Source organism: Panthera tigris, chromosome B2 (genome assembly GCF_018350195.1).
Source record: "Panthera tigris isolate Pti1 chromosome B2, P.tigris_Pti1_mat1.1, whole genome shotgun sequence".
NCBI classification, from domain to species: Eukaryota; Metazoa; Chordata; class Mammalia; order Carnivora; family Felidae; genus Panthera; species Panthera tigris.
In genome coordinates this window covers 28,252,859-28,271,369 of record NC_056664.1, presented here as the reverse complement: position 1 = coordinate 28,271,369, position 18,511 = coordinate 28,252,859, and the positions used below count along the sequence as shown (strand labels likewise).

At 38.7% G+C, this 18,511-nt stretch overlaps 1 protein-coding gene and 1 long non-coding RNA gene across 6 annotated transcripts in view; one reads left to right on the top strand and one right to left on the bottom strand.

Moving 5' to 3' along the window:
• The window catches only part of EXOC2 (exocyst complex component 2), a 279,312-nt gene that overhangs the window by 131,467 nt on the left and 129,334 nt on the right, over positions 1-18,511 (bottom strand). For all 5 annotated transcript variants that reach the window (XM_042985868.1, XM_007073170.3, XM_042985869.1 and 2 more), the window contains one exon: positions 16,893-17,017. In XM_042985868.1, coding sequence (XP_042841802.1) covers positions 16,893-17,017 — 125 coding nt within the window. The remainder of the gene's footprint in view (positions 1-16,892; positions 17,018-18,511) is intronic.
• Positions 3,901-18,170, top strand: LOC122238578. The gene is made up of 4 exons (XR_006217535.1): positions 3,901-3,978; positions 15,132-15,239; positions 17,246-17,359; positions 18,027-18,170. It is a non-coding gene; the product is annotated as an uncharacterized LOC122238578 (long non-coding RNA).

The following is an 18,511-nucleotide window of genomic DNA, read 5'->3' as shown; positions in this document are numbered from 1 at the left end:
GAAATACGTACGAACTGCCCGCCAAAAATGCAGTCCCAAACCCTTAAGACACTGCATTTCCTGGTTCCTCTTCCCTACCCCCTCTCCATTTTGCAGGCTTATTTTTCGCAGGCTTCACAATGAGCATGCATCAGAGAACTGAAGTCTCTGTGTCACCTCAAGGAATGTACATTTGTTCCAAACAGACTACTTTTTGGCCTTACAAGGGCATAGGTGACTTCCCAGTAAGGCTATAACCTCTGTAGTACTCAGTCAATGAGGAATCAGGAGAAGGACTTCATGCTAGGAGATAAACTGCCTGCTGTAACTGCCACCCACTCTTGCAAAAGTGTTCATTTAAAGCCTTGCTTCACTGTGCTCCGAGTCTCTGCATCCCTCCTTTGATTGGGGCAGTGGGCTTATTTGTCACACCAGCTGAGTGTCCTACAATTCAACTCACTTCTGACACTCTCTACCTGGGAATAAAGTGAGATCCCACAGGTAAGGGCTTAGTCCTACAAGATTTGTGCCACCCCTCCCCCTAACACTTAGATGCCAATTTCAAGACCAGGCCAATTTCAAGACCTGTGCTTCTGACCTACTGGCTATAGACTGGACATTCCCATGACTCGCTGCCTAGGTTCAAATAATTTGTTAGAATAGCACATAGAACTCAGAAAATGTGTTCACTCACTCAATTACCAGTTTATTATAAAAGGATATAATTCAGAAATGGCCAGGTGGAAGAGATGCATAAGGCAAAGTATAGGAAAAGGGTGCAGAACTTCCATGCAGTCTCCAGGCAAGCCACCTTCCCTGAATTTCCAAAAATTCATCAACCTGGAAGCTCTCTGAACCCTGTCCTTTGGGTGTTTAAGGAGGTTTCATTAACATAGGCACAACTAATAAAATCACTGGTCATTGTCAACTGATTCAACCTCCAGATCCATTCCTCTCCCAAGAGGTCTGAGGGTGAGACTGAAAATTCCAACCCTCTTCCTCCATAGGTGGGGACAAAAGTAACATAACATAACATAACATAACATAACATAACATAACATAACATAACATCATTACTTCTGCACTCCTCACTTAGGAAATTCTCAGGGTTTTAGGAGCTCTATGCCAGAAACCAGAAGACCAAATATATATTTCTTATATATAACCACAATGTCACACTTCCAAATTTATATTTCCAGCCCAAATCTTTCCTCTGAAGCCCAAATTTGAATATCAGATTGCCTACTTGATGTCTCTTCTTGAATAATTCACAGGAATTTCAAATCCAATACATTAAAAGTGGAAAACTGCATGTTCTTCAAGTCTTTCTGATGAGGGACTATAAAGCATGCTGAGGTCCAACACAAGCTAGTACACTCCCCACCCCCAGGAGGGACACATGTGATATTCCTCAGGTACTCCTGGATGCCCAAGAACAAAGGAAAGAAAAGAAAACAAATGGCTAACTGATAAAGATCACAGTCATGCAGGACACAGTCTCCATCAGTTTACAAATACCTTAGTAAATTACAAGAAAAAGGCAATCTTATCAATAGCCTAATATCCAGAAACTTATAGACTCAAGTTTCCTGGAGCCCATAGTATCACCATCCCAACCATTCTGATGTGGGGAACAAATGCAAGAAGAAAAGGGCAGGTAAAATTAAATTTCTTTATAACCTGCAGCCCGCTGGCAAATACTTGAGGCAACACAAAGTATAACATTACTCCAGGAACTCCTTACTATCTATCTTAATGTTAATGCTTCGCTAGAGGGAAAAACAACCTTAGCTTGACAACAGGTAGCCCTCCAGTAATCTGTCAGTCTTCAGCACGTGAAAGTCTCTTCCGAAACTTCTCTTTTAACTTTACCTCTCCCAAGTACATGGTATATAACCAGCCATACAACAACCCCAGTGCAGCTCTTTCTTCCCACAGGCTTTAATAAAATCACTTTTTTGCACCGAAAAAGAAAACCAAAGATGGAGGCATCAGAATTCCAGACTTCACGATGTACTACAAAGCTGCAGTCATCAAGACAGTATGGTACCAGCACAAAAACAGACACTCAGATCGATGGAACAGAATACAGAACCCAGAAATGGACCCACAAACGTATGGCCAACTAAGTTTTGACAAAGCAGGAGAGAATATCCAATGGAATAAAGACAGTCTCTTCAGCAAATGGTGCTGGGAAAACTGGACAGCAACATGCAGAAGAATGAACCTGGACCACTTTCTTACACCATACACAAAAATAAACTAAAAAATGGATGAAAGACCTAAATGTAAGACAGAAAGCCATCAAAATTCTAGAAGAGAAAGCAGACAAAAACCTTTTTGACCTTGGTCGCAGCAACTTCTTACTCAACATGTCTCTGGAGGTAAGGGAAAAAAAAAGCAAAAATGAACTATGGGACCCCACAAACCCCACTGTCACCTCAGAGCTTCATCATTTCTGACTTTATAAGTGGCTTACCTACTCACTCAGGGGTCGGTCCATTTGGTAGCTCTATGTTAATTCCTGTCCTTATCTTACTCACCTGATTTATCAGTAAATTTGGTCAACACTACTTCCAAAATACAAATGAAATCCATCATCTTCTTTCCAACTCCACTAACAAACCTTAATCCAACCACCATCATTTCCTGTCCAGACAGCTTGAACAGTTTACCCACTTTGATTTTTATTCCCTGCCAATTCATTCTTGAATAGGTAACCAAAGCGGTCTTTTTAAAACCAAAACTCTGATCAGGTCACTCTACCACTTAGAGTCCATGCATGGCTTCCTACCACACTTGGAATATAAATCCCTTACCATGTCTGTACAACAAAGCCCTGTCAATTGGCCCCTGCTCAGTATACTCAGGATGTTATGACCTTCTGTTTTTCAAATATGCCAAACTCTTTTCCTTGGCTTTGCATGTGGCATTGTCTCTGCCTAATACATTTTTTCTCCCTGATTCTTCGTGAGGTTATTTCCTTCTCATGCTTTGAGTTTTAGTTTCAATATCATCTCCACAGAGAGATCTTCCAGGATCTCCATCCCACTACTGACATTCTTTATCTTAGAACCCTATTTTTTTTATAGCTGTTAGCAAAATTTAGGATAATTTTTTAAAAATTTATTTTGGGGAACACCTGGGTGGCTCATTTGGTAAAGTGTCTGACTTCAGCTCAGGTCATGATATCATGGTTCATGAGTTTGAGCCCCGCATCAGGCTGTGCGCTGCGCACAGAGCCTGCTCTGGATCCTCTGTCTCCCTCTCTCTCTGCCCCTCCCCCACTCATTTCTCTCTCTCCCTCCCTCTCTCTCTCTCTCTCTCTCAAAATAATAAACATTTAAAAAAATTATTTTGGTTCTGTCTCTCCAGGAGGAGAGAGATCATGTTTATCTCGGTCATCTTTATATATATATATATTTTTTTCAATTTATGCATGTGTGGGTTATGTGTACATACACGTATACGTGTGTGTGTATGTAAATCTATCAGTGCCTGGCACATAGAGTGTTCAGGGTATTCATGAAATATTTGGTGAATGAAGGATCACCTAGGGTTAGGGTTAGTGTTCTTCAGGACCTCCTGGGATATATTTCAGAAAGCCTGAGGGCCCTGAACAGTACTGTAATAATCTGAAGGTTTTCTTTAAAAAACTCAAAGTCCTGGGTCTCCACATGGCAGACTGGCCCTTTGAAGGGTATCTGCTAGGCATAATCCTATGATATACTCCTGAAAAGTCCAACAGACTTACTGTTCTCCTAGAGATTTAAGATATCAACAAAAGGGTATGCAGAAGTTTAAGAATTTCCTAGGGTTAGGAGGACTACTGTAGGTGTGGAATTCAGATGTTGCTGAGGAGCCCTGTACCTACTGTGATGTCAGGAGGCACAAATGACACTGGAATTCTATACTGCAAAATCTAAGTTAAGGACCTTGTGATGGTTAAGTCTATGTGTCAACTTGACTGCACCCCATATTCCTTTAACATTATTCTGGGTAAGTCTGTGAAGGTGTTTTTAGATGAGATTAACATTTGAATTGGTAGGCTGAGGAAAGCAGATTGCCCTCCTTAATGAGGGTGGAACCCACCCAATCAGTGGAAGGCCCGAATACAACAAGAAAGCTGACCTTCCTCCAGTAAGGGGGAAATCCTCCAGCTTGACTGCTTTGACTGAGGACACTGAACTGAAACACTGGTACTTCCTGGGTCTTAAGCCTCTTGGCTTTCAGACTGGAACTACAACATAGGCATTCCTGGGTTTCCTGCTTGATTACTGCAGATTTTGGGACTTGTTAACCTCTATAATCATGTGAGCCAATTCCTTATGGTTAATCTTTCTCTTTATATACACAGTTAGATACAGAATCAACATCCTATTGGTTCTGTTTCTCTGAACCCTAACACACGCTGGTTTAGTATGTTGTGGACAAAGGGATGAAGCTCTGAAATAAAGGCGCAATTTGTTTCAATAATGAGTCAAGCCAGTATAAAATTCTAAGTATACTGATCAGTTGGTGCCTTTCTAATTATATCTGTCACAGTACCTAATACTGAACTTTTTGTTAAATGGGCTAGTTATTTCAGAGTCCTTCTGTGAAATATTTTTAAATCAAAGAAAAGAGTGAAAAGCAATTTTTAAAATTTGATTATTTATCAAAATTAAAACTAAATTTTGACCATCAAACAGGTATTAATGAGTGCATAATGGCATCTACTAGACAAAATAATCTGTGAACTTTAAGGACTGGTCTCCAAATATATAGAGAGTGGAGGGGGACAGGAATTAATTGTAAGTCATACCTCTTAAAATTATCAATTAAAAAAACAGTTACTTATTATTTTAATTTGATGAAGAGTCAAATATCTTTAACATACTGAACTATATAATTTTTGCCCTATTTTTAAAAGAAAATCTAATTTGGGAACATAAAGTGCATTTTAATCTACATTTTATGAGTTATGCAACTTAAAAAATGTCAATTACTAATGTTGAAAATTATTTGGATGCTTTACAATTTTTCATTCCAAATTATACTATATTTAAAATATGTCTAAAGGTGAGATCTCAAGCTACTGTTAACCATTTCTTTAAAAACCTTAACTCTTTCCTGCACACACAGACCAAAACTACTTTGTGGTGAGACCAACGGCTAAATTTCACTGTTTTGATTCACGTATGTTACTTCACATGGGCATGACTGGTTTGAAGAACTATTTTTTAAACTGTTGGAAACTCCATCTAAATATTTAACGGATGGGCTCTTAATAAAGCAAATAGTTACTATAACTAGAAAAAATTTTTCAGGTAAATTTTGTTTAAATATTACAGAGCTTTCTTGTATGAGTTTGAATACCAAGTATCAAAAACCTCAGAACTCTTCCCAGTTTTAATTTAATTAAGTTTCAGGATTTCACTAGTAAACTGACATGGTAGGCACATGTTCCTAACTCATCCATTCCTTTCTAGTACCCTTCAGTGTCTTTCTAGCTTTTCAATAGAGGGTTGACAATTTAAAAACATGCCCAGATCTGCATAATGAATTACACTCAATTAACAATAATTACTATCAACTCTTAAAAGCTTACAAATACCACAGACATATCCAATTCAGTACAACTAATGTTTCACTAAAATATCCCAGATCAAGGGACACCTGGGTGACTCAGTTGGTTAAGCATCCCATTCTTGATTTCAGCTCAGGTTATTTTATTTTATTTTTTTTATGAAATTTACTGTCAAATTGGATTCCATACAATCGGCTCAGGTTATGATCTCACATGAGACTGAGTCTCAGGTGGGCTCGATTGTGAGACTGAGCTTTCAGCATGGAGCCTGCTTGGGACTTTCTCTCTTCCTTTCTCTCTCTCTCCCTCTCTCTCTCTCTCCCTTTCTCTCTGCCCCTCCCCTGCTCCCGCTCTCTGAATGAATGAATGAATGAATGAATGAATGAATAAATACCCAGATCAAAAACTTGGGAATTTTACAAACTCCAAAAAGACTCAAAATAAGGCAACTACGATCCTTGTGTGGTAGGCCACCTACGAGAACCAATCAAATTGGAAGGAAGAAACATTTGACTGGAAACAAATAACTAGGTTTAAAATCCATTTCCTAAGGTACTAATGCTTTTGATGAGTCAATCTATCTTGACATTATTCATCATGACTCTAGTAGTTCATCAGTCCACTATTTCTTAATGCTACTAAACTTTGTTCCCTGAATACCTATTATGTGCCACGCCAATGAGATTTCAAGTACTAGAACAAATATTTTTTTTCCAAATAATATGAGCACATTTTCATTTACCTGCTGGACACTGCTATAAGTACTCCACTGACATTAACTCGTTTAATTCTCAAACCAGAACTATACAACTAGGCATAAAGAAGTAAAGTTATTTGCCTAAGGTCACAGCTAGTAAGTGAAATATATTGGATGTTTCTATTAAAACACTTCATGTTCTGTAAGAGGAGCTGTGCACACAATCTGTCCAAGGCACTTATATGGAAGCATCTACCTTTCCAGTTGTCATGAGCAATCAGGATTAGAGACAGAGCAGATAAGAAGGGGAAGTTATGCCATGATATGGGTGGTACAGCTGTTCCCCACTGTGGCAGAGGGCAAGAAATCCAAACCTGTCCTCAGCACACAGTCACACAACTCTCATGCAGCTAAGAGGGATAAAAATGCAAACTGATGGAGACATGTATGAAAGCGGAATGTTGAGAAAACTTTTTTCAGGACACCAGAAAAGCTGAAATTAAAACATTCTCTTCCTTGGTTTGGGAGGAGCTAAGATGGAGGTGTGTAGAAAATAGAGGTTTGTAGAAAATCCTAGGCTTGTCCTCAAATACCACTAGATAACTATCAAATCATTCTGAATACCCAAAAATCTCCCTGAGGACTGACAGAACAAACTATACAACTAAAGGAAGAGAAGAGGTCACATCAAGGAAGATAGGAAGTGCAGAGATGTGGTTTGAGGGACAAAGAGATCACAAGTGCTGTGGAGGAGAAGAAGTCCTGGTCTTGGAGAATGGCAAGAGAGAGAGTGGAGTGCCCAGGGAAATGCATAAGGAGAACACTTCCCCAAAGCCAGTGGCTGGGAAAATGAGAAGAGCTGATTTTTGTGAGTTTTTGCAACCAGTAGGGCTCAAAGACTGGAGTTGTAGAGGTTGGCAGATTTGGCTGGGATAGAGACCTGAGGGCATTGCCCCACTCCTGGAGAGAAAGCAGGCAAGCAACCCTGGTGGCAGACAGAAATCTGAGGCTCACCTAAGGTGCACAGGGAGAGACTAACTGTTTGCTTTTCTTGAAGCATACCTGTGAGAGGTAACATTCACAAACACACCTCTTGGGGGACAAAAGAACCAGAGGGAGCCATTTCCTTTGCCTGCACCTAAGCACAGGTGCAGAGACATGTGCTGAGGGTGGCAAACCTGGACACTGACTGTTTAGCCTACTTGCTCCAAATCCCACACCCCTGAACTCTTGTGTGACTGCTCTTCTGGGTTAATCCTCCATCTGTCCCAACCCAGGAAGACCCTCCCCCAGAAGACCAGCACAGGCCCCCACTATAGCAGCTCCTTAAAGTTTGGAGTTTTAAAGTTTGGAGTTTTAAAAGTCAGCAGGTTTGGCTGGTATATAACCCAAAGTGCACTGGACTGCTCCAGGCAGACAAATAATGTGGACACAGATAGCATGAAAACACCAATCTGAGCAGTGCCTGGGTGGCTCAGTCGGTTAAGCATCCGACTTCGGCTCAGGTCATGATCTCACAGTCTGTGAGTTCGAGCCCCGCGTCGGGCTCTGTGCTGACAGCTCAGAGGCTGGCGCCTGCTTCGGATTCTGTGTCTCCCTCTCTCTATGCCCCTCCCCTGCTCATGCTCTGTCTCTCTCTGTCTCAGAAATAAATAAAAACATTAAAAAAAATTTAGAAAAAAAGAAAACACCAATCTGAAAAACCCCTGGAATGAATGAGGGGGAAATTATTCACTTTTCTGGGAGTGCTTCTCCAAGACCAGCAAGCATGGAGACCACTCTCTGGAGACAAAGAAGCTGGCTAGCACCATTTTCCCTCCCCTCTCCCTCAGCATAAACCAACTTCAGTAAACAGCACAGTCCCAAAACTGGCTCCCTTACCTACTTACACCAAGTCTTGTCCCCCTGCACTCTACTGGTACTGCTTTTCTTGGGCAAGTACACCTAAGAACCAGCACAGTAGGCCCCTTCCTCAGAAGACCGGCACAAACCCCCACACGCACTACATCTACTAACTATAGAGTTCTTCAAAACGTTAGGTGTGGTGGAAATAGCATCAGATCTAATTTAACAAATAGACCAGAGCACACCTAGTTAAAACTGGACACGCTTTGGCCAAGGTCCAAACACTCTCTGATGCAGACAGGGGAAACTCTGTAGACAACTGACCTGAGGGATAAAGCAGACAAAAATACAGCAGCAGAGTACATGCAGTACACACCAGAGACACTTCCTGAAGCTCCAGGCCATGGACATTATAGGACTACTCTTTCATAAAGCCATCACTCTCAGGAGCAGGAGAAGACAGAGACCCAGATAAAGTACACAGATGGAGGAATTCATCCCAAAAGAAAGAACAAGAAAAGGTCACAGCCAGAGATCTAATCAAAACATAAATAATATGCCTGATGCAGAATTTAAAGCAACAGTGAAAAGGATACTTGCTGGGCTTGAGAAGAGTATGGAAGACATCAAGGGGACTCTTACCACAGAGATAAGAGAGATAAAAAACAACCAGTCAGAAATGAAAAATGCAGTAACTGAGATTCAAAACAGACTGGATAAAATGACCACAAGAACGGAAGAAACACAGGAATGAATAAGTGATATAAAAAACAGTATAATGGAAAATGAAGCCAAATAAGAGAGAATGAATTATGGATTGCAAGAACAGACTTAGGGAATTCACTCAGGGAATTCACTGACTTAATTGAATGTAATAACATTTTCTCATAGGATTCCCAGAAGAAAAAGAGAAAGAAAGGGGTGACAGAAGGTTTATGTGAGGAAATAACAGCTGAAAACTTCCCTACTCTGTGGAAGGACAGACATCCAGATCCAGGAGTAAGAGAGAACTCCCATCAAAATCAACAAAAGCAGACCAACCCCAAGATATACTGTAGTTGAATTTACAAAATATAGTGATAGCAAAAAATCCTAAAAGAAGACAAAAGAAGTCCCTATACTACAATGGAACACCCATAAGGCTAGCTGCAGATCTCACCACAGAAACTTGGCAAGCCAGAAGGGAGGGGCACAATATATTCAACACACTGAATGGGAAAAATTTGCAGCCAAGTATAATCTACCCAGCAAAGCTATCATTTAGAATAGAAGGAGAGATAAAGAGATTCCCAGACAAAGAAAAACTAAAGGATTCTGTGAACACTAAGCCAGCCCTGCAAGAAATATTAAAGGGGACTCTTCGAGTGGGAAGGAAATACCAAAAGAAAGAAAGACTAGAAGGAACAGAGAAAATCTCCAGAAACAATGACAAAACAGGTAATAAAATAGCACTAAATACATATCTATCAATAATTACTCTAAATGTAAATGGACTAAATGCTCTTTTGATTAAAAGACATAGGGTGTCAGAATGGATTAAAAAAAAAAAAACCCACAACCAAACCCATCTATATGCTGCCTACAAGATATTAATTCTAGACCTAATGACATGTGCAGATTGAAAGTGAGGGGCTGGAGAAACATTTATCATGTAAATGGACTGTAAAAGAAAGCCAGAGTAGGAATACTTATAACAGACAAACTAGATTTTAGACCAAAGACTATAACAAGAGATTAGAAAAAAAGGAAAAGCCACTATATCATAATAAAGGGGACTATCAAACAGAAGACACAACAATTGTAAATATTTATGCCCGCATCATGAAAGTGCCCAAATATGTAAAACAATTAGTAACAAACATAAAGGAAGTCCTTGATGATAACATAATAATAGTAGGGGTCTTTAACACCCCCACTTACATCAATGGACAGATAATCTAAGCACAAAATCAACAAGAAAACAGTGTCTTTGAACGACATACTGGACCTGATGGACTTAACAAATATATTCAGAACATTTCATCCCAAAGCATCAGAACATTATTTTCAAGTGAACATGGGGACATTCTACAGAATAGATCACATACTAGGTCACAAATCAGGCCTCACAAATACAAAAATTGTGAGATGATACCATGCATATTTTCTGATCATAATGAAATGAAACTTGAAGTCATCCACAAGAAAAAAATCTGGAAAGATGACAAATACAAAGAGATTAAACAACATCCTACTAAAGAATGAATTGGCCAACCAGTAAGTCAAAGAAGAAATAAAAATAATACATGGAAACAAATGAGAATGAAAACATGATTATCTAAAACCTCTGGAATGCAGCAAAAGTCATCCTAAGAGGGCAGTATATAGCAATACAAACCTACCTCAAGAAGCAAGAAAAGTCTCAACCTAACCTTATACCTAAAGTAGCTAGAAAAAGAACAACAAACAAAACCTAAAGCCAGCAGAAGAAGGGAAATAATAAAGATTTGAACAGAAGTAAATGATATAGAAACTAAAAAACAATAGAAGAGATCGATGAAACCAGGAGCTGGTTCTTTGAAAAAATTAATAAAATTGATAAACCCCTAACCAGGCTTATCAAAAAGAAAAAAGACTCAAATCAATAAAATCACAAATGAAAGAGGACAAATAACCAACACCACAGAAATACAAACGATTATAAGAGAATATTATGAAAAATTATATGTCAACAAATTAGAAGAAATGGATAAATTCCTAGAAATATATAACTACCAAACCTAAAACTGGAAGAAACAGAAAACTTGAACAGACTGATAACCAGCAAAGAAACTGAATCAGTTATCAAAATCTCCCAACAAACAAAATTCTAGGGCCAGATGGCTTCACAGGGGGAATTCTACCAAATATTTAAAGAAGAGTTAAGGAGCACCTGGGTGACTCAGTCAGTTAAGTGACTTCAACTCAGGTCATGATCTCACGGTTTCAGTTCAAGCCCTGCATCGGGCTCTGTGCTGACAGCTCGGAGCCTGGAACCTGCTTCAGATTCTGTGTCTTCCTCTCTCTCTCTTTGCCCCTCTCCTACTAGTGCTTTGTCTCTCTCTCAAAAATAAATAAACATTAAAAAAATAATAATAAAATAAGAAGAGTTAATACCTATTCTTCTCAAACTATTCTGAAAAACAGAAATGGAAGGAAAATTTCCAAATTCATTCTATGAGATCAGCATTACTCTGATTCCAAAAACAGCAGACTCCACTAAAAAAGAGAACTACAGGTTGGTATCTTTGATGAACATGGATGAAAAATTCTCAACAAAATACTAGCAAATTAAATCCAACAGTACATTAAAAGAATCATTCAGCATGATCAAGTGAGATTGATTCCTGGGCTATAAGGTGGCTCAATATTCGCAAATCAATCAACATGATACAGATATTAATAAAGAAAGGATAAAAACCATATGATCCTTTCAGTAGATGCAGAAAAGCATTTGACAAAGTACAACATTGCTTTCATGATAAAAGCCCTCAACAAAGTTGATTTAGAATGAACTTCAACATAATAAAGGCCAATATGAAAAATGCACAGCTAATATCATCTTCAATGGGAAAAAACTCAGAGCTTTTCCTCAATAGTCAAGAATGAGACAGGGATGTTGACTCTCACCAGTTATTTAACATAGTCCTAGCCATAGCAATCAGGCAACAAAAAGAAATAAAAGGCATCCCAATAGGTAAGGAAGAAGTCAAACTTTCACTGCTGATGACATATACAGAAAATCAAAAGACTCCAGCAAAAAATTGCTAGAACCGATACATAAATTCAGTAAAATCACAGGATACAAAATCAATGTACAGGGGTGCCCGGGTGGTTCTGTCAGTTAGGCATCCAACTGCGGCTCAGGTCATGATCTCACGGTTTGTGGGTTCCAGCCCTGCACCGGGCTCTGTGCTGACAGCTCAGAGCCTGGAGCCTGCTTTGGGTCTGTGTCTCCCTCACTCTCTGCCTCTCCCCCACTCTCACTTTGTCTCTCTCTTTCTCTCAAAAATAAATAAACGTAATAAAAATTTTTTAAAAAAATCAATGTACAAAAAGCTGTTGCACTTCTATACACCAATAATGAAGCAGCAGAAATAGAAATTAAAGAATTGATCTGATTTACAACTGCACCAAAACCCATAAGATACCCAGAAATAAATTTAACCAAAGAGGTAAAAGGTCTATAAAAAAACACTGATGAGGGAAAATAAAAATAACACAAAGAAATGGAAAAACATTCCATGCTCATGGATGGGAAGAACAAACATTGTTAAAGTGTCTACACTCCCCACAGAAATCTACACATTTAATGCAATCCCTATCAAAATACCACTGGAATTTTCATAAAGTTACAACAAACAATCCTAAAATTTGTACAGAAGCACAAAAGAACCTAAATAGCCAAAGACATCTTGAAAAATAAAAGCAAAGCTTGAGGCATCATAATTCCAGATTTCAAATTATACTACAAAACTATAGTCATCAAGACAGTATGGTAATGGCACAAAAAGAGACACATAGATCAATGGAACAGAATAGAAAATCCAGAAATGAACCTACAACTATATAGTCAATCTTCAACAAAGCAGGAAAGAGTATCCAGTGGAAAAAAGACAGTCTCTTCAACAAATGGTGTTGGGAAAAGTGGACAGCAACATCCAAAAGAAAGAAACTGGACCACTCTTACACCATACACAAAAATGAATTCAAAATGGATGATTGACCTAAATGTGAGACAGGAACTCATCAAAATCCTAAAGGAGAAACTCTCTGACATCAGCTGTAGCAACTTCTTATTAGATATATCTCCTGAGGCAAGGGAAACAAAAGCAAAATAAACTATTGGGATTTCATCAAAATAAAAAGCTTCTGCACAATCAATAAGCAATCAACAAAACTAAAAGTCAACCTTCAGAATGGGAGAAGATATCTGCACATGACATATCGGATAAAGAGTTAGTATCCAAAATCTATAAAGCACTTATAAAACACAACACCCCAAAAAACAAATAATCGTTAAAAAATGGGCAGAAGACATGAATAAATGTTTTTCCAGAGAACACATACAGATGCCTAACAGACACAGGAAACATGCCCACCATCTTTATCATAAGGGAAATACAAACCAAACTACAATGAGATATCACCTCACACCACTGAGAATGGCTAAAATTAACAACACAGGTAGCAAGAGTTATTGGTGAGGATGCAGAGAAAGGGGAACCCTCTTACATTGTTGGGTGGAATGCAAACTGGTGCAGCCACTGAGAGAACAGTATGGAGGTTCCTCAAAAAGTTAAAAATAGAACTACCCTACAATCCAGCAATTGCACTACTAGGTATTTACCCAAAGGATACAAAAATACTAATTCGAAGGGGCACATGCACCCCAATGTTTATAGCAGTATTATCAACAATAGCCAAATTATGGAAAAGAGTTCAAATGTCTATCAGCTGATGAATGGATAAAGTAGACATGGTAAAGGATAAAGAATCCAGATTCTAAGAGACATATACACCCCGATGTTTATAGCAGCATTATCGACAGCCAAACTACGGAAAGAGCCCAAATGTCCGACTGCTGAATGGATAAAGGTGTGACATACATATATATGTGTGTGTGTGTGTGTGTGTGTGTGTGCGTGCACACATGTGTGCATGCAATGGAATATTACCCAGCCATCAAAAAGAATAAAATCTTCCATTTGCAATGATGTGGAAGGAGCCAAAGAGTATTATGCTAAGTGAAGTAAGTCAGAGAAAGACAAATATTATATGATTTCTCTCATATGTCGAATTTAAGAAACAAAACAGAGGAACATATGGGAAGGGGAGTGGAGAGAAAAGAGGGAAACAAACCACAAGAGACTTTGAATGACAGAGAACAAACTGAGGGTTGATCAGAGGTTGGTGGCAGACAGGTTAGATGGGTGATGGGTATTAAGGAGGGCATTTATTGTGAGGAGCACTGGGTATTATATGTAAGTGATGAATCAGCAAAGTCTACTGAAACCAATATTATACTATATGTGAACTAGAATTTAAATAAAAATTCACAAAGATAAAAAAAAAAATAAAGATTTGGTGTGTGTGTGTGTGTGTATGTATGTGTGTGTGCGTGTGTATGTGTACACATACAATCAATGGAATATTATTCAGCCATAAAGAATGAAATCTTACCATTTGCAAGAATGTGGATGGAGGTAGACAGTATTATGCTAAGTGAAATAGGTCAGTCAGAGAAAGACAAATATAATATGATTTCACTCATATGTGGAATTTAAGAAACAAAACAAATGAACATGGGAGGAGAAAAGAGAGGCAAACCAAGAAACTGACTCTTAACTATAGAGAACAAATTGATGGTTAGGGAAGTAGGCTGAAGGGGAGGAGGTAGGGCAGTAGAATGGTTTAAATAGATGAGCATTAAGGAGGGCACTTGTAATGAGCCCCAGGTATTGTATGTAAGTGATGAATCACTAAATTCTACACCAGAAACCAGTATTATACTGCATGTTAACTAACTAAAATTTAAATAAAAATTTGTAGAAAAAAAAAATAAAGCATTCTCATCCTCAGTAGCAACAAGCAACTCTGCATTTATCAAGGGCAGCCAAACTCTACATTTATTTTATGGAAGACTCACTTCCCTTGTATAGTTAACTTTTCAATAGAGTTTTTGTATAATCAAGTGATACAAAAAGACAGAAGACATACATTATTTAAAGCTATAATATTTTAATGTTATAAAGCACAGTAACTAATACACTGCTGAAAAGGAAGAAAAAAATATGGTGATAACTCATGCTTAAGAGTTCAGTTTTTATGCACTAAGGAGTTTTGTCATACACTATAGTTTTTCCATTTTTCATACACCAAGGAAATTTTATGGTTTAGATAACTAACCATTCATACAAACAAGGATCTACCTGGTTTAAAAGAAAAGAGTCAGTGAACCAATGAGAATTAAACATTCAAAGGAAAACAAATTGCTCCAGAAAATAATTCTATTTCTTTTAGAAGTCGCGTGAATAAATGTCCATGGGTCAAGAGAGAAAAGATGGACCCCTGGAGTACCAAGACACCCAACCACTTTCCATGAAGGAGAAGAGATCTTGAACCACAAAGGTGTGCTTACATTCAAAATACCAAAACCAGTTAGCCCTTTCCATATCCAATTTCTATGTTCTATTTCTATGCAAGTATAAAAGAGCAGGAAATAGCCATTATCCTCATGAAGATCTCTACCTGTCCCAGCTCCCAGGGACAAAAGGAGTTCTCTGTAGAGAGACAAAACCAGAGCTATCTTCTCCTTGTTACAGGTGGGGCCTCTTTGGCAGCTGAAGGTGAAGGGCATTAGTGTCTACACTCCAGGGCCTGGGGGCTTTTCATGGGGCACTTGAACTGAGAGTCTAGAATGATGAGTCTGAATTCCGTGTGCTACACACAAAAATCAGTCATTACTGTGGAGGGAGAATGCCACAGGCTGAGGGGCAAAGCACAAGATAGCACCCCACCCCTACCCCAGGTGGTATCTGTGTGATATTCCTGGACACTCCCAGCTACCCAAGAACAAAGGAAAGGGGTTTAAATGCTTGCAACTAAGGCAAATGAAAAATTAAATTCCCTTACTGCCTGCAGCCCATTGACAAGTCCTTGAAACCAGCAGAGTGACCTAGCTTTAGGAGCTCAGCTGCCTCCATGATGACACTTTGCTAGGGGCAAAAGAGAACCTTGACTTAACATTGTCTCAACCTCCTGAGGATCCTGTAAATCTATTTCCTTTATCTCAACTGCTCCAGGACATATGCTGGCAATCATGCTCCAAGCTTATGGCCCCTGATATGCATCTGAAGGGTCTCCTGACTGAGGTTTTATAAAATGGTGATAAGGGTGTTTCCCCAGCAACAGCTAGCCCCTCTGAGGTCCTGAAAACCTTGTTTCCAAAATTTCTTAGAGACTTATTCTGTCCCTGACTCCCTCCCAACCTGAGGGAATATAATGAGTTATCCCTCAGGACCCCAGTGCAGCTCTTCCTGCCCATGGGTCCTCTCCCCCATGCTTTAATAAAATCACCTTTTTGCACCAAAGACATCTTCAAGAATTCTTTCTTGGTCGTTGGCTATGACCAAGACCCCACCATCACCCCAAAATGTCATCAGTTACTTTCTGTTCATAATTTCTATGCTACCAATTATATTATGATTAAGACACTAAGTGAATGTGCGACTTTTGAAAATTTAAATGCAATAGCTTCTATGCGCTGATCACAGTGGGCTAGAAAACAAGATCATTTAATTCTTTCCAGCTAGAAACCTCCATAATTACATGGGTTATTTCAGAGCCATGTGCAAGCTCCTTTTACCTTTGTTTTATCTTCGTTTTACCATTTGTTCATAATCAACTGTACAATAATTTCATCTATAATTTTACCTAACTGGCAATCTACTCAACTCTAAATCCTTGAAGATATTTCACATTTTCTTTTTTTCTTTAACTGACTCTCATTTAATCCTCATGACCACCTTTTGAGACAGATACCCCTACTCTCTTTTTACATTTGAGAATACTCTCAGAACAATGAAGTAACTTGTTTAAGATCATACAGCTATGAAGTGTTAGAGCTTTATAGAACTCTTAATTAATCTTAAAATATCTGACAATATTAATAGGCTTTGGGACTCAAGTTTTTAAAAAGTCACTTAGAAACCTAAATTTTTTAAGACTAGAAGTTAATTCACAATGACTTAGCGACATCTACAGTCAAATTTGTATACATACCTCACTGAAAAGGCTTCCATTAACATAAGAAATCCAGAGTTTCCAGAAGTTAGGCAGCTGACTTAAAACAAGCTTGGTCAGTTTTTCAACAAATGCCACCCGGTGAGGAGTTTTATATCTCCATGCTAAGGGGAGAAAATACTATGAATATACTTTGAGTCAAGAATAAAAATTGGTTTCAACATATTACTGCTCCCCCACCAAAAAATGTGTTGCACTTTGTCCCACTTTGGCTACAGAGCTTTAATTTATTGATAGACCGATATCAGTAAATGTTGTTTTCCACATCACACTACCAAAGCCTGCCAGCACACAGAATACACTTTAACCAGAGGTTCCTGTTTTTCTCAAAGGGGCATGGCAGACTGGTCTGGAGGGCACAGCAGGAGAAGGAGAATGCTTTGGCTTTTCAACCTTGTCTTCAGGATGTTCTACTTCCCTCAAAAGTCCTACCCTCAAACAGCAAAGTAAGGCAAAGTCAGGGCAAGGCCAATTAGCCTTAAATTTGAGGCAAATATCAACCAGTTGGAAATACCACTGTATGGGGGTGCCTGGGTGGCTCAGTCAGTTAAGTGTCTGACTTCGGCTCAGGTCATGAACTCACAGTTCTTGAGTTTGAGCCCCACATCCAACTCTGTGCTGACAATTTAGAGCCTTGTGCCTGCTCCAGATTCTGTATGTCCTTCTCTCTCTGCCCCTTCCCAGCTTGTGCCATGTGTGCGTGCTATCTCTTTCTCTCAAAAAATATATATAAACATCTAAAAAATTAAAAAAAAAAAAAAAAAGGAAATGCCACTATGATAACTTGATTCATTACTGAATTTTCACCATGTATAAAGGAACATATTCAAGTATAATCATATAATGAATAACTTCCCATGACAAAGAAATTTAAGAAAAAATAAAAATACTGAAGTCTCTTGGGTTACATATCATTTAATGCAGTTATTGTTGCAAGTGGGAAATAATATCTTATAGATTTCTTATGGGAATAAGTTCATTGGAATAAAAACAAATTAGTAATTCAAAGAGCATTAATCACTTCCAATCTCTTTCCTTTTTCTTTATTGCATTCTTTCCTGTTTCCTTCTTCCTCCATGCCTTGCTTCCTGGCCCTGCTGTTCTGTTTCACAGCCTCCAGCAGGAGCAGGCAGAGGCATCCCCACTGTCCAGTTTCACAGCAATGATCAGGAGAACTTCTGGGGTCAACTTCTAACTTCTATTCAGCAATTTCAAAGACCGGCCAGATAAGAGAACTTTATTAACTCCTTTATCAACTGTCAGCTTCCTTTCAAATTACTCCTAGGCAAAAAGTTTTGTTGCTATAATTACTGTTGTTATTCTGGGGGGGGGGGGGAGGAGGGAGATGGATTTTATTTATTTTAAATGTTTCGTAGTATTTTAAAAAGACAAGATGTGGTTGGAAAAGAAAGCTTAAAAGGTATACAGAACAAAGTCTATCTCCCACTAGTTCTCCATTTGCCCAGTTCCCAGCTGCAGCCATAAGAAACCACTGTTATTAGTCATTTGTGATTCTTTCTGAAATGTCTTTTATATACACAAGCAAATATAAATACATATTCTCCCCCCCCCCACCCAAATGTTCTTTCACACAAATG